Consider the following 17,020-nt stretch of genomic DNA (forward strand, 5'->3'; position numbering starts at 1 on the left):
CGGTTATCCCCCCCCCCCCAACTCCCTCCCCCCACGATCGATGCAGCGCGCGACAATCCCCCCTCACGCGTCGCGACTCTATGCGAGCATATAGCGCGCGTGCTTCAAAGCGGATGGGACCCGGGCTAGGAAGTTGTTAACTGACACAGATTCTGGTCTACTCTCACATAGATTCTGGTTCTATTCTGACGAGAGTACATCCGGTGTAGAGTGAAAACGTATCCGCTCTGTTGTGACATAGATTTCTTTTGAACTCCGATGGGAAAAAAAAATATTGTGTTTGTATTTTAAAAATTCGTAACTTGTTTGAAAACTGATCGGTTTTTCTAATGAAGGATGGCTTATGTTCGTAAATATTCTTAAGTTAAATACTAGACGTGGCAATGTAAGCAAGGAATTAAAAAACAGAAATATTGTGTGAATAATTGAAGAGATAAACCATTTTAATTAGTATTGATTGCTTGCGCGATGCGCATCTAGGCTGTGAATGGAAGCTTCATACATTGTCATGTGTTGACAGATTTTTAATTTTTTTTTGGTTGATTTCGTGGATGGAGGATCGACGCCAGGGTATGGCTAGTCCGCAAGCCGCCTCCCCCACCACCCCCATCTTCTCATTCGCCACCTTACGCCGCTGCGCCACCATGGACAACGACGAGAAATCCGTGTCCTCGGAGCACAGGACCTCGTCCTCTATGTCCTCCCTGCACTCCAACACCTACCCTCCTCCGGGGAACACCCTCCCCACCTCCGCCGGAATTTTCGGCAGCGCGGACAAACTCCGACATGGGTTGGTTCATCTCCTCCACTCCAAACTTCTCGGAAAATCCACCGCGGATTCAAAACCTTCCTCCGCCTCTTCCTCCACCTCCTCCTCCCACTCCACCTCCCCGAAAACCACACCCACCGACACTCCTTCCGGAACATTCCCGCAACTTCCGAACCTCCCTGGACGAAAGTCTGCGACACCCAAGGAGCGACCGGTGTTCAGACGTTACCTGTCCCTCATTGTTTTCCCTTCCAGCCTCCAGCAGATCCCCTTCACCGTGCCAGCCTCCCCACACAGCGCCGGTGCCAGGAGTGCTTTGAAGAAAGCCGAGTACCACTCGTTGGATGACCCAACGGCCAAGTCCGAGCCTGGCTCTCCCACGGGAAAACGGCCGTCTGTTGAGATACCAGGTAGGGGCTCTCTCCAAATGCTCTTGTTGATATATTTCACTTTATATATATATATATATATATATATAAGCAATTTATATATATATATATATATATATATATATATATATATATATATATATATATATATATATAAGCAATTTATATATAAAAGCTATTTATATATAAGCTATTTATATATAAGATACATATATATATATATATATATATATATATATATATATATATATATATATATATATGTATATATATATATATATATATATATATATATATATATATATATATATATATATATATATATATATATATATATATATATATATACACTCAAAAATATATTACATGTTTATTTAACTTTAAATTAATAAAATACTCCCCGCCTTCTATTTCCCAAAACTCCTTTTCGTAAAAACAACATTGAAACAAAGTTATAGAAAATAACAATACAAGAACACACCAAAACATAAACCAACAGTTTGTAAAATGTAAGAAAATTTGTTTCCAAAATACTCCGCCGTTTGAATGCTCTCTATAACATCAACAATGTTTCCATAGAAACCTTGCAACGTTGTTTATTCAACACTTCACTGTCCATACACAGATTCCTACACAATACATAGCCGAGTTGTGAACACAACTCACGTTTTCATAAGCTGGCCCTTTTAATGAAGGGATTAGTATATTTCTGAGAGCCGACAAACCCTTAAAAAAACTAGTTTGAAGAGGAGCTCTGTAGCATAACTCGGTGAATAATTGTTGTCACGAGAGGGCGGGTTATTGGACTGACCATTAAAGGGGAAGTAACTCCCAGTGATAGAGTGGCTAGAAACGAGAAAATAATTGTCTACATACTGACATCGAAAGGAGGAAAAAAAACGATGTAAAGGTCGTCCTTGAAATAGGTCTCAAGTATGAGAGTAGGGTGATTATTTTTAAATAAAGCGTGAGTGATCTCCCCTAAATTTTCTCGTATATGGTCATATAACAGTAAGGTGGGGGAGGGGGTGGTGGCAAATTAAATGATTTTATTAATTTTTTAATACTTAAATTTGTAGAAATAGATTAGAGCCAAAACGAAAAAAAAATTATACACCAAACTGAACACAAACGAAGTGTGCATACCATAGCGGAAAATTAGTATATAAAGGAAACATTGATACATTTTTAAAAAGTTAATTATTACAGATCTAATTAATTCACATTTTGTGTCAAAGTGCATTGTGATTAAGTCTTGACCTGCGAAAACTTGTGAAACACGTCGGTCCCGTAGAAGAGAAATCATTTGATAAATCGGAAATTGCGCCAGAGACTACTTCCGATCACCGAAAATCTCTCAAAATTCGGTAAAATCAAGATAATAAGATCTTATAGCTTACTGAACTGTTACTTATGTTATCGGTGTTTTAGAAAACGAAAATAGAGTAAAGTACCACTTCCGGACATTGTAGATCAATCAAAATTCGAGAGTCATTGAAGCATAAGATCTTATATATGAAAATTCGTCAACCTAACTGAATTCATCGTACCTACGGAAGGATTGAAAAACTATTTATGTAAAGCGTCAAGATTTTCATTTAGATTTTCGCACAATTACAATACATCCTTTAAATTCCGTATACGATAAAGTAAGGCAATGTTAAATGTTAAATGTCGACAACTGTCAACGTATCTGTTAATTATTCAGCACTATTAAAATACTTCCTTTATATTCTGTATACAAGAAAGTAAAAACTACACATCATACTTATTCTATTGGCTGTTAATGTAAGTACTTTGACTTGATTGTATTTGGGAGATCACTCCCGCTTTTATTTTAAAATAATTTCTTAGTTAAGTTTCCCTTTCGGACCTGGCGATCCATAGGTCAAATGAAACAGAGTTCCCCTATTTCTTAACCACGGCATCTAAATCAGCATACCAGCACTATGCCCAGCCGCCCTTACTTTCCCCTAACGTGAGTCACTTACCCGTTATAACCGGGTATTCAAGATCTGAACCCAAACCTTTGGGTTAGCAGTTGAACGCTCTACTACCAGACCACGCCATCCCACTACTGTAATGTAACCCAGCAACAGTATTCACGAAAACGACCACCATCAATCCCACAAGACATTTCTCATACGTTGCGTAACGCTCAACAAACGTGTCCTCCGTGTTGAGCTTTGAAATATTTTTTTTTTCCTTTCACGTCTGCTTCAAGACGTCACTTTCTCACCTTCCCCTCAACACCCACTCTCCTTGAGTATTTTCCATTCAATTATACAAACACAACAAATCCTGGTTCGGCGTGCAGACTTTGTTGGAAAAAAAAAATACGCCAATAAAAATAATCTAATAGAAATGCTCACGGCTCACGGCATTAAATTTTCTATTGTGGGAGTTTTAAGAAATAGACAGGGAAGAAAACACTAGCATTATGTGTGTAGTGATGGGTATGTGGTGTGTATGTGGTGGCATGTATGTGATACTATGGATGTAGCATTATGTAAGTAGTATTATGTATGTAGTGATGTGTATGTGCTGTTATGTATGAGGTACTATGTAGGTGGTACTAGGGATGTAGCATTATGTATGTAGCGATTATTTTGTAGCGCTAAGTATGTTTTACTATATTAGTAGCGCTACGTATGTACCATTACGTATATAGCTATAATTGCGTAGTGCTATGTATGTAGCACTGTGTATGTGGTGCTATGCACCAAATGTACAGTCCTAAGTATAAAGTGCTATGTAGCACTTAGTATGTAGCACAATGCCTGTGGCGCCAAGTACTTAGCACTACTATATAGCAATATTTATATAGCCCTAAGTATATAAAGCTATAAGCGTAATGCTCAGCACTACTATATAGCCATACTTCTATAGCCGTATGTATATAAAGCCACTGGTTTAGCACTATGGATAAGGCGTTCTGCATTCATAAAACTCTGTTCTTGTAGAGCTAGGAAATTTAAATCAGTACTCGGCTAATATACAAAGACGTTTATTCAAACTTTTCTGAAGAAGAAACAGTAACTTACTTGTTTATAGTATGGATTGGATGAATCGAATAGGAAGAGCGAACCAGAAAGCCTCGAATTCGATTCACGCGCTTTAGTCTGTATGATGGTCTCAGAAGGCATCTAGCGTATGACGGGTGTCTGGTTCTAGTCGGGAAAGATTTGACCTAGTGTTCACCACACTAGACTAACTATGAAGATTCATGCCGTCAACTCTAACCTATCTTTTGTCAAAAAAAAACAGCAACAAACTAACAAAAACAAACAAACAAAAACAACAACAACAACGAAAATAATAAAAAAAAAAACAAAAAACAACCCACCAATTTCAAGTGGCCGATCGGGAGGTCGGCGTGGTTGCTAAACCGAAAAGACCCGTGTTCGAACCCCCCTGGCACATGAGGCTCGATAGCTGGGGTCAGCAGCTCAACTAGGAAAGAATTGCTTTCAACACTAGAATTTAGAACGAAAAAGGAAGAAGAAACGGCTGGTCGGTTGTAAAAACGAACCTATGTTTCTTACTTAGTGTTTTTTTTGGTGTGAAGAACCCTCAAAAGCTTCAGTCTAATTCAGCTAATCCGTATAGCGTACGTGCTTAAGACGCGAATTCTAGAAAGTGAGTGAAAAAAATAACGCTGTGATTATTCGGCTCAACAAATTTCCAATTTTTTTTTTAAAAAACATGGCTAATAGGGTAATTAAAGTAGTCATAAAACTTTTAGAAACTGTGGTCTAAAGGGTCCGATAAAGAAGTCATGTGACTTGCGTCTTGTGTGTGAGTGGTCAGTATCCTGTCCAGCCGCGTTTACTTCCCCTTATTTAACTCAGTTGCCCATCAGAGCTGGCTGGATACTGTGTTAACACGTTAATGAGGTCAAGTCAGTTACCGGACCATGTGGCAAGTGTTGTATCTATACTTGGCTTCTCGACTGAAAGAAATCTGGCCAGAGTAAATGAACCGACCTCCTTTTTATGGCTTTTGTTTGTGTATGGATGCAAAAGGCATTAATCATGTGGAATAAAACCATTAAGTCACGGGGTAGGAGAGTACGGCCTATTTATTAACCCTCGTTAACTCCAGCCTTTATGTTTGTTTGTTTGTGGGTTTGTTAACAATTTTTTTCTTCCATGTTTGTGTTTGTGTTTTTTATGTATAGGTTTAAGTGTATGTGTTTTTGTGCAGGTTTGTGTGTGTGTGTTTTGTATGTATGATAGCTTGCTGTTTGTATTTGTGATTTTGTGTCGGTCTGTTATTGAGTTTGTGCGTAGGTTTGTGTGTGTGTGTGTGTGTTTTGCATGTTTACTTTTTGGTGTGTTTTTGTACATGCGAGTGTGTGTTTGATTTTTGTGTGAACGTGTTTGATTATGTGTGTGAGTGTGTGTTAGTTTGAATGTGTGATTGTTTGTGTGTGTATTTCTATGTTTGATTATATGTATGTGTGTTTATATGGCTGACTGTGTTTGTATGCTTAATCGCTTGATCGTTTACTTTTTGGTGTTTTTTTTGGCTTTTGTATATTTGATTGTTTATGTGTGTATGTTTGTATGTTGACTGTTTGGCTTTGTCTATGTGCATGTATGTTTGGCTGTGTATAGGTATGTATGTGATTTTGCCTGTTTGCATGTATGTATGTATGTTTGTCTGTCTGTGTCTATATATGTATGGCTGTGTGTGTGTATGCATGGCTGTACATTTGTATGTTTGTCTGTCTGTGTCTATGTATGTATGTATGGATGTGTGTATGTATGTATGGCTGTATATTTGTATGTTTGTATGTTTGTATGTTTGTCTGTCTGTGTCTATGTATGTATGGCTGTGTATATGTATGCATGGCTGTATATTTGTATATTTGTATGTTTGCATGTTTGTAACCACAACCTCACGGTACCCATCGATTAACCAGACCGACTCAGCGACAACGACACTTGCAGTACACTCCATTCCACTACACCTTAACCTTAATCCCAACGGAATAAATAGGTACGGCTAATCAATACGAACCTACCGTTGACGTAATCTCGTGGGAGTCGGCTGTGTACAGCGTCTCCTTCCTTAAGAGTTTAAGTTCATTATCCTGGTCCTGTTAGTCTATCTAATCCTCGACTCGTCTCGACTTAGTTAAATGGGGGAGGGACAATGGGGGAGGGTAAATGGAGGAGGGTAAATGGAAGGGGAGGGATGGGGGAGGAGGATAGATTAAAAGTGAAGTAGAGCATAGGTCACGGACAGCTTAAGCCCCGCAGAGTGTAAGGATATTGGTGATGTTGGTGATGTTGGTGATGTTGGTGATGTTGGTGATGTTGGTGATGTTGGTGATGTTGGTGATGTTGGTGATGTTGGTGATGTTGGTGACGTTGGTGATGTTGGTGATGTTGGTGATGTTGGTGATGTTGGTGATGTTGTTGATGTTGGTGACGTTGGTGATGTTGGTGATATTGGTGATGTTGGTGATGTTGGTGATGTTGGTGATGTTGGTGATATTGGTGATGTTGGTGATGTTGGTGATGTTGGTGATGTTGGTGATGTTGGTGATGTTGGTGATGTTGGTGATGTTGGTGATGTTGGTGATGTTGGTGACGTTGGTGATGTTGGTGATGTTGGTGATGTTGGTGATGTTGGTGACGTTGGTGATGTTGGTGATGTTGGTGATGTTGGTGATGTTGGTGATGTTGGTGATGTTGGTGACGTTGGTGATGTTGGTGATATTGGTGATGTTGGTGATGTTGGTGATGTTGGTGATGTTGGTGACGTTGGTGATGTTGGTGATGTTGGTGATGTTGGTGATGTTGGTGATGTTGGTGATGTTGGTGATATTGGTGATGTTGGTGATGTTGGTGATGTTGGTGACGTTGGTGATGTTGGTGATGTTGGTGATGTTGGTGATGTTGGTGATGTTGGTGATGTTGGTGATGTTGGTGATGTTGGTGATGTTGGTGACGTTGGTGATGTTGGTGATGTTGGTGATATTGGTGATGTTGGTGATGTTGGTGATGTTGGTGATGTTGGTGATGTTGGTGACGTTGGTGATGTTGGTGATGTTGCTGATGTTGCTGATGTTGCTGATGTTGGTGATGTTGGTGATGTTGGTGATGTTGGTGATGTTGGTGATATTGGTGATGTTGGTGATGTTGGTGATGTTGGTGATGTTGGTGATGTTGGTGATGTTGGTGACGTTGGTGATGTTGGTGATGTTGGTGATGTTGGTGACGTTGGTGATGTTGGTGACGTTGGTGATGTTGGTGATGTTGGTGATGTTGGTGATGTTGGTGATGTTGGTGATGTTGGTGATGTTGGTGACGTTGGTGATGTTGGTGATGTTGGTGATGTTGGTGATGTTGGTGATGTTGCTGATGTTGGTGATGTTGGTGATGTTGGTGATGTTGGTGACGTTGGTGATGTTGGTGATGTTGGTGATGTTGGTGATGTTGGTGATGTTGCTGATGTTGCTGATGTTGCTGATGTTGGTGATTTGAGTAACGCTTTTGTGAGCCTCGATGGTAATGTTGATGACGTGATGCCGATGACGTCATAGCGACACACAGACAGACGCACAGACAAAATTGCAAAACTTTTTCCAACTATGGGGAAATGTAAAAAGTCCTTATTAATAAAAATCTCGATCAAAATCTCGATTTTTATATTTTTTTGCACGATTACAATACTTTCTCTATAATTCGTATACGAGATAGAGAAAAAAAAACGACATTTACTTTTTTACTTGAGTGCTGTATCAGTGATGTGAACGAAATTTTAAACATAGTTATTAGATCTTATCCTCTCGAATTTTGAATGAGTTCCGGTGAACGGAAGTATTACTTCACGCGATTTGCGTTTCTGAAAAAGATAGCTTCTACCGGATCGTTTTTTTCAAAACTTTTCACGTAAGTCTAGACTAGGGGTCGGCAACCTGCGGCTCGCGAGCCGCATGCGGCTCTATTGATGTCCAGATCAAATGCACAAATACTAATAATTATATAATTTTATTTTTACCGGACGGTGGGGTACGAGTTTACCCTGCGTTCAGTGGGATGGGAGATAAGCCTTATGAGAACCAAAGGATAGAAGCGTACGATGCAAGTTATTCTAACCGATATCCAAGCCTGTTAGTCGGCGTTTGCCGTGTTGAGGCCTGACTGGCTAATGGGAGACACCTCCTGAGCCGGTGATATCCGTAAAGAAAAAAATAAAAAAAATATTCACAGCTTCTAAAGTGGAGTGAGATGGTCCTAGATTTATATTATTTGATTACTAATTTTACTATTCTGGCCAAACATGTCTATGCTTTGATATGAATAAATATTATTTCATATTTAAAGCTATTTATTTTAAATAACAAATCAAACTTATTTACATAATTCTAATCGAACACCAAATATTTAAATTAAAAATGTTGTGGCTCTTTAAAAACTGGGAAATTTTGTAACTTGTAACTTTTGGCTCTTGCGTATTAAAAGGTTGCAGACCCCTGCTAGACATTATAGTTTGGCCAAATTAGATATTTAGTTAATTTCTAAAAGTTAATCAATGTTTCCTTTATAAAGCACTCATTTTTCACTGTATTATTCACTCATTTTCTACGTTCAGTTGGTGTGCTATTCTTTTTTCTACGCAATACTATTCTATTTAAAAAATGTATGTACGAAAAAGTTTAGGGGAGACTACTCCCGTTTTTTTTTAAATTAAAAAAAAAAGCGTTATTAGACGCGACTATGCCTTCAGCCTGTAGCCTATAGGTATTTGTCAGATACTTCGGTACCGGCGCTTCAGAACATGACGTCGCATTATCGATTTTGTAACGAGGTGAAGTCAACTGCTGTTTTATTGTTTTTAATGTCGGGCCCCACTCTGACCACAGCAATGTATGGCTGTGTTGTGTTGTGTTTATTGTGTTTACAGTCGCTACCCACTCTGATCAAAAGAATGTATGACTGTGTTGTGTTATGTGTTTATTGTGTTTACAGTTGAAACCCAATCTCACCACAACAATGAATGGATGTGTTGTGTTTATTGTGTTTACAGTTGAAACCCAATCTCACCACAACAATGAATGGATGTGTTGTGTTTATTGTGTTTACAGTTGAAACCTAATCCCACCACAACAATGAATGGATGTGTTGTGTTTATTGTGTTTACAGTTGAAACCCAATCTCACCACAACAACGAATGGATGTGTTGTGTTTATTGTGTTGACTTTTGCTATCCTCTCTGATCAAAAGAGTGTTGTGTGGTGTTTATTGTGTTTACAGTCGCTACCCACTCTGATCAAAAGAATGTATGACTGTGTTGTGTTTATTGTGTTTACAGTTGAAACCCAATCTCACCACAACAATGCATGGATGTGTTGTGTTGAAACAATGACAACCTCATTCAGTTGAAATAAAACAACAACAACAACAACAGAATGGTAATGAAGACGTATTGCCTGATTATTTTTAACTAACAAGTATCGCGGCATTCACCATGTTTGGACTTTGACAGATGGCCACACATTATCTGATGTGATGGTTCAACATTTAATAGCTCGGTCATCTGTCAAAAGATAATTCAAAGGGTGACAGATAGCTCATCTGATAGCTCATCTGTCTGTCACAAAGATTACTCACAGTTTTCCATGCAGTTGCCAGAGTTTTGAATTGCCATAGCCTTTGTCCAACCAAGAACAAACTACAAGGCAGCAGTTGTTTGATTTTGGAGTTGTCTCTCCTAGAGTAGTGGCTGTCCCTAGCTGTCGAGCCTCATCTGCCCGAGGGTTCGAACTCGAGACTTTTCGGTTTAGCAACCATGAGCTTTACCGACTCGACCACGCCGACCCCATGACACGAACAAAAGTTAACAAATATTGACCAGAAACATTGACGACGAACATTAACCGCAAACATTGACTACAAACATTGACCGCAAACATGGACTACAAACATGTACCACAAACATTGACCACAAACATTGACCGCAAACATTGACCGCAAACATGGACTACAAACATTGACCACAAACATTGAACACAAACATTGACCGCAAACATTGACCGCAAACATTGACCAAAAACATTGACCGCAAACATGGACTACAAACATTGACCGCAAACATGGACTACAAACATGTACCACAAACGTTGACCACAAACATTGACCACAAACATTGACCACAAACATTGACCACAAACATTGACCACAAACATTGACCACAAACATTGACCACAAACATTGACCACAAACATTGACCACAAACATTGACCACAAACATTGACCACAAACATTGACCACAAACATTGACCACAACTATTGACCAAAACATTGACCAAAAACATTGACCGCAAACGTTGACAACAGACACTGACCCAAATGTTACAGTTAAACATTAACTACAGGCGTTCAAGAGAAAACTAAACACAAACATTGACTACAAACATTGACCGCAAATATTGAACACAAACATTGAACACAAACATTGACCACAAACATTGACCACAAACGATAAGGACAAAAGATTACGACAAACATTGACCACAATCATGGACCACAATCATGGACCACAAACATGTACCACAAACATTGACCACAAACATTGACCACAAACATTGACCACAAACATTGACCACAAACATTGACCACAAACATTGACCACAAACATTGACCACAAACATTGACCACAAACATTGACCACAAACATTGACCGTAAACATGGGCCACAAACATTGGCCACAAACATTGAGCACAGAAGTTGACCAAAAACATTGACCACAAACATTGACCGTAAACATTGACCACAAACATTGACCACAAACATTGACCGTAAACATTGACCACAATTATTGACCACAAACATTGACCACAAACATTGGCCACAAACATTGACCACAAACATTGACCGTAAACATTGACCACAATTATTGACCACAAACATTGACCACAAACATTGACCACAAACATTGACCACAAACATTGACCACAAACATTGACCACAAACATTGACCACAAACATTGACCGTAAACATTGACCACAATTATTGACCACAAACATTGACCACAACTATTGACCAAAACATTGACCAAAAACATTGACCACAAACGTTGACCACAACTATTGACCAAAACATTGACCAAAAACATTGACCGCAAACGTTGACAACAGACACTGACCCAAATGTTACAGTTAAACATTAACTACAGGCGTTCAAGAGAAAACTAAACTCAAACATTGACTACAAACATTGACCGCAAACATTGAACACAAACATTGAACACAAACATTGACCACAAACATTGACCACAAATGATAAGGACAAAAGATTACGACAAACATTGACCACAATCATGTACCACAAACATTGACCACAAACATTGACCACAAACATTGACCACAAACATTGACCACAAACATTGACCACAAACATTGACCACAAACATTGACCACAAACATTGACGACCACAAACATTGACCACAAACATTGACCACAAACATTGACCACAATTATTGACCACAAACATTGACCACAAACATTGACCACAAACATTGACCACAAACATTGACCACAATCATTGACCACAAACATTGACCACAAACGTTGACCACAAACATTGACCACAAACATTGACCACAAACATTGACCACAAACATTGACCACAAACATTGACCGCAAACATTGACCACAAACATTGAACACAAACATGACCTAAAGCGGTAAAAACTAAAGTTAACGAGACAGATTAACGTACAAAATGTGATTCTAATCTAAACAATCTGAGAATGATTGTACAGAAATCCGAAAAACAAGTCGAAAAAGAAAAATCTAAATTGCTTGCACAAAAATCGTTGATTAGTTTTCTGTTTTTTTGTGTACGATTCACGCTGGTTTTATTAATGTGTAACTCTTTGCCTAGCTCTACCAACTTACTGATATTGATTTTTTCACTGCTGTCTATTTTACAAACTTTCTTTTATAAAATCTTATTTCAGTTGTAGTGTTTCATTTACGGGTTTAATTTTTAACTTTAAAGATTGTTTTATATTCTAATGGACTTGGTATTAAATTGTCCAATCCATACTTATCTCACATGATGTGTCTTCTATAATGATATGTCTTTGATATATTGACTATGATGTCATGTGATGTGTTGACTATGATGTCATGTGATGTGTTGACTATGATGTCATGTGATGTGTTGACTATGATGTCATGTGATGTGTCGACTATGATGTCATGTGATGTGTAGACTATGACGTCATGTGATGTGTAGACTATGATGTATTGACTATCTGGGATTAAACACACATCTGAGACATCACGCGATTTTTGTGACATGCGCAGGCGACCCCATCACGTGACACAAATTTATTACAGACGTACAACTGACGTCATCTATTGCATTGAGCACGACATTATGTTTTGTAGAAAAAAGGAAGTTGCGATTTGCCCTTTACTCATAGAGAGGAGATAATAATTTATCTAATCACAACACGATAATAAAATCGTGAGAAGTGAATTAGTCCAATTTTTTAAAGTTAAATTGAATAAATAACTAGACAATTTTGGTTAAAGTGAATAAAAAACTAGATATTTTAGTTGAAGTGAATCGAAAATTAGATATTTTAATTAAAGTAAATAAAAAACTAGTTGTTTTAGTTAAAGTAAATAAAAAACTTAATATTTTCAAGTGAATAAAAAAACTAGGTATTTTAGTTAAAGTGAATAAAAAACTAGATATTTTAGTTAAAGTGAATAAAAAAAAACTAGATATTTTAGTAAAAGTGAACAAAAAACTAGATATTTTAGTTAAAGTGAATAAAAAACTAGATATATTATTGAAAGTACCTTTAGATGTGAAAAGGATTTAGGAGATCATCCAAGATGATATGTTTATATTAAGCAAGTAAATAAACAAAATCAGATCTAGTTTTCAAAGAGAACTTAAAGCAGAAGAATAAAACAGAGACATACTGTTAAAGAGCTGAACAAAAAATATAATTTATAAGTAGTTTTAAATTAAACATGAAGCAGATAATACATTTAAAATTAAAAAAAATAAAATCAGAAATACGGCTAAAGAGTTGTACAAAAAAAAAGGAATTATTGGTAGTCCTAAATTGAACATGAGGCAGACGATAGATTTAAAACAAACAAAAAAACTATCAGACCCACGGTTAAAGAGCTAAACAAAAAAAAAATAGAATTATTGAACATCAAGCAGACGATAGATTTAAAACAAACAAAAAAAAACCTATCAGACCCACGGTTAAAGAGATGATGGAGCAGACGTTAAAATATTTAGAAAATGACCACGGCACAGCAGACGTGGACAAGCCCCAGACGACAGTCGCCTCCCCGGGGACTCTCGCCTCTATTTACATTGTGTAATCAGAGCTAAAAATAGAACGAGGTTTTCTCCAATTTCACCTGGAGATGGGTCGGTTCTTGACTGGACGTGCACGGCTTTTGTTCTCGTTGGTCATTCCCCTCCGATACTCAACTTTACTTTAATCTCGATACTTAACTTTACATCGATATTTATATCTCGATACTCAAATTTACATCGATATTTTTTTATTGATACTTAATCGTCCATCGATACTCAACTCTACATCTCGATACTCAACTTTCCATCGATATTTTTAAAATCTCGATACTCAACTCTACGTTGACATTTTTTTTTCTCGATACTCAACTTTACATCGAGGTTTGTTCTCTCGATCCTCAACTGTACATCAATATTTTTTTCGATACTTTATAGTCCATCGATACTCAACTTGACATCGATATTTTTTTTTATCTCAATACTCAACTTTACATCGAGGTTTTTTCTCTCGATACTCAACTTGACATCGATATTTTTTTTATCTCGATACTCAAATTTACATCGATATTTTTTCTCTCGATATTCACTAGTCTATCGATACTCTAACGTGCACAGCTTTTGTTGTCATTGGTCAGTCTCCTCCGATACTCAACTTTACATCTTTAATTTTTCGATACTTAATAGTCCATCGATACTCAAGTTTACATCGATATTTTTTTATCTCGATACTCACTAGTCCATAGACACTCTATCGTGCACAGCTTTTGTTGTCATTGGTCAGTCTCCACCGATACTCAACTTTAGATCGACATTTTTTCTCGATACTCAATAGTCCACCGATACCAAACTTGACATCGATATTTTGTTTCTCGATACTCAATAGCCCAATCGATACTCTACTATATCTCGATTCTTTTCTCCTCCGCTTCTCAACTCTTGATTGATACTCAAATATCCATCAATACTCTACTATGTATCGATACTCAGCAATAAATCGATACTTAACTATTTATCGATACTCATGACACTTTAACTAACTATACATCGATACTGAGTTCTTTATCGACACTCACTATCTATCGAGACTCATCTTTTAATCGATACTCCTCTTACATCAATACTCAACTATCCATCAACATTGAACTCATCGATTTTACCAACCGACACCCAAGTATTCAACACGTCTCATCTTACATCGACAATCACCTATCCGTCGATACTATACTAACAATCGATACTCAATAATCAATCAGTATTCAGCTATCAGTCAATACTCGAGCATTCATCGATACCCAACTCTATGTTAATGCGCTCCTCTTCGTCCTAAACAAAATCTCAACATCGATACTCAACTCGGACGATGCTTAAAACCCATCGTCATTAAAGTATATCGATACTCAGCTTTTTATCGATTCTCAACCTGCCACTAATTTACCATAATTATTTATAGTTTGAGTATTATTATTCGGCGTAGCATAAGAACTTAAATCAACAAATTGATAGCTTATTACCCTCTCCAGTTGTTGACAATTTAAAAAAAAAAACCTCCAAGATAAAAAGAAAAGCCAGTTCAAACAGATTAGCTTTATTATATGTTACTTGGAAGCGGAAGTTTAGGAGGGGCGGGATCTGAAGGCGGCCATTAGATGATTAGGTTGTCAGCAATACGTGTATCACGTGATTAGGGTGGTAAGCTGTGTATCACGTGATTGGGCTAGTAAGTTGTGTATCACGTGATTGGGCTAGTAAGTTGTGTATCACATGAGTAGGACGGTAAGTTGTGTATCACGTGATGAGGCTACGGACAGTTGTGTATCACGTGATTGGGCTAGTAAGTTGAGTATCACGTGATTAAGTTACGGTATGTTGTGTATCACGTGATTGGGCTAGTAAGTCGTGTATCACGTGATTAGGGTGGTAAGTTGTGTATCACGTGATTAGGCTAAGGCAAGTTGTGTAGCACGTGATTAGGATGGTAAGTTGTGTATCACGTGATTAGGATGGTAAGTTGTGTATCACGTGATTAGGATGGTAATTTGTGTATCACGTCATTAGGGTGGTAAGTTGTGTATCACGTGATTAGGCAACAACAAATTGTATGTCACGTTTTTTGGCCTACCACAAGGCTGATCTCTTAAAAAAAAAAAACTATTTTCACTACTTCTATTTCAAATGATTTATAAGCTTGTTGTTTACTGTCCGATACTTTTTGTGTTTCATTTGAAAGAGAGCGCCACAATCACGTCCTTTATCACCAGGGGGGAAGATGGTAGTTACAAGTTCCGGGTTGGGTAGGCGGACGCTGGATTAAAAAAATATATTTATACATAAATCATACATTTAAAAAAAAAATTCGTCTGGGGATGGGCTGGTGGACGTGATGCGTTGTGTGTGTGTGTGTGGGGGGGGGGGGGGGGGGTGGAGACGGTAAGGTGCCTGAAAAACTCTGGCTCCAACACGGCAGCACGTCTTAGTCTCACGACACCATCGACCAGCTGAACAATGACACGTTAACATGACCTCACAGCCATACGTTACAAGCCATAGATGACCTTTGACCTCTTAAGTGAACTTTAGATGACCTTTGACCTCTTAAGTGAACTTTAGCTGACCTTTGACAGCTGGAAAAAAAAGTTTCGATGACCACTGACCTGTAAAAATAAATGAGGAGATGACCTCTGAAGCAAAATGAACCCTCGATCTCTAAAAGTTTAATGACATTGTCAGCGGCCTACTTCACAGGAAGATCGACATGCTAACCTAAACTTCGTTTGAGAGGGGAGGACAAGTTGGGGGGGGGGGGGGGGGAGGGGGAGGGGCAAAGTCGGTGAAAGAAAAAATGCTTCAGCGTGCTTTTCTTTCAGGTATTGCTTCTCTAGCTTATGTCCACCCTAGAACAATCTTCAAGGCGGCAGCTGTTTTTTTTGTGTGTTGAGTTTTTGAGTTATCCCTCCTACATGAGCTGCTGCCCCCAGTTAACTAACCTGCTCGGGGTTCGAACTCGGGACCGTTGGAGGTAACAATTATACTCCCTCCCACCACACCATCCTCCTAAGCCTAGCATAACCTCTAGCCGGAAGCCTCATTCTGAGCATTTCACAAATCGTTTTTTCGGTGAAATTTTTAATTCACAAATACTTGAGTACGGCAAACCAACACGAATATTTTCTTGTTGATATTTACTTTTCTTCTCACAAATCAGATGATTTTATGAATTGATAAAAAAAAAATAAACATCGCTCATGCAACAAAACAAAATCTGAAATGTTAATAGTCGGTTATCGTAAAAGCGCTATTAAGAAGACAGACCCCCCCCTCATCCCCCTTCTAAAATCAACATAAACACAGTGACGTCATTGGTCTACTTCCCGTCCCCCCTGGATCCCCCCCCTCCCCAGGGGACGCATAACTCGTTTCCTAGAACGTTGGTTAGACGCTAGAAATCTGGCCAGTTTCTGGAATCTTGTTTGTGTGTTTTTAACCCCCCTCACCCCCTCACCCCCACCCTTCACCCAATCCTTAACTACTTCAGTTTCTGGAAAGAG

At 38.3% G+C, this 17,020-nt stretch overlaps 1 protein-coding gene across 1 annotated transcript in view; it reads left to right on the forward strand.

The window, feature by feature from the left end:
• Positions 1-1,024: 1,024 nt before the first annotated feature.
• LOC131942759 (synaptotagmin-15) overlaps positions 1,025-17,020 on the forward strand; it is a gene marked incomplete at its 5' end in the record, with an annotated part of 87,493 nt that continues 71,497 nt past the window's right edge. Inside the window, 1 exon segment of the mRNA XM_059302681.1 lies at positions 1,025-1,179. Coding sequence (XP_059158664.1) covers positions 1,025-1,179 — 155 coding nt within the window.

Source organism: Physella acuta, unplaced genomic scaffold (assembly GCF_028476545.2).
Source record: "Physella acuta isolate Inbredline_101_S28 unplaced genomic scaffold, ASM2847654v3 ptg000425l, whole genome shotgun sequence".
NCBI lineage: Eukaryota > Metazoa > Mollusca > Gastropoda > Physidae > Physella > Physella acuta.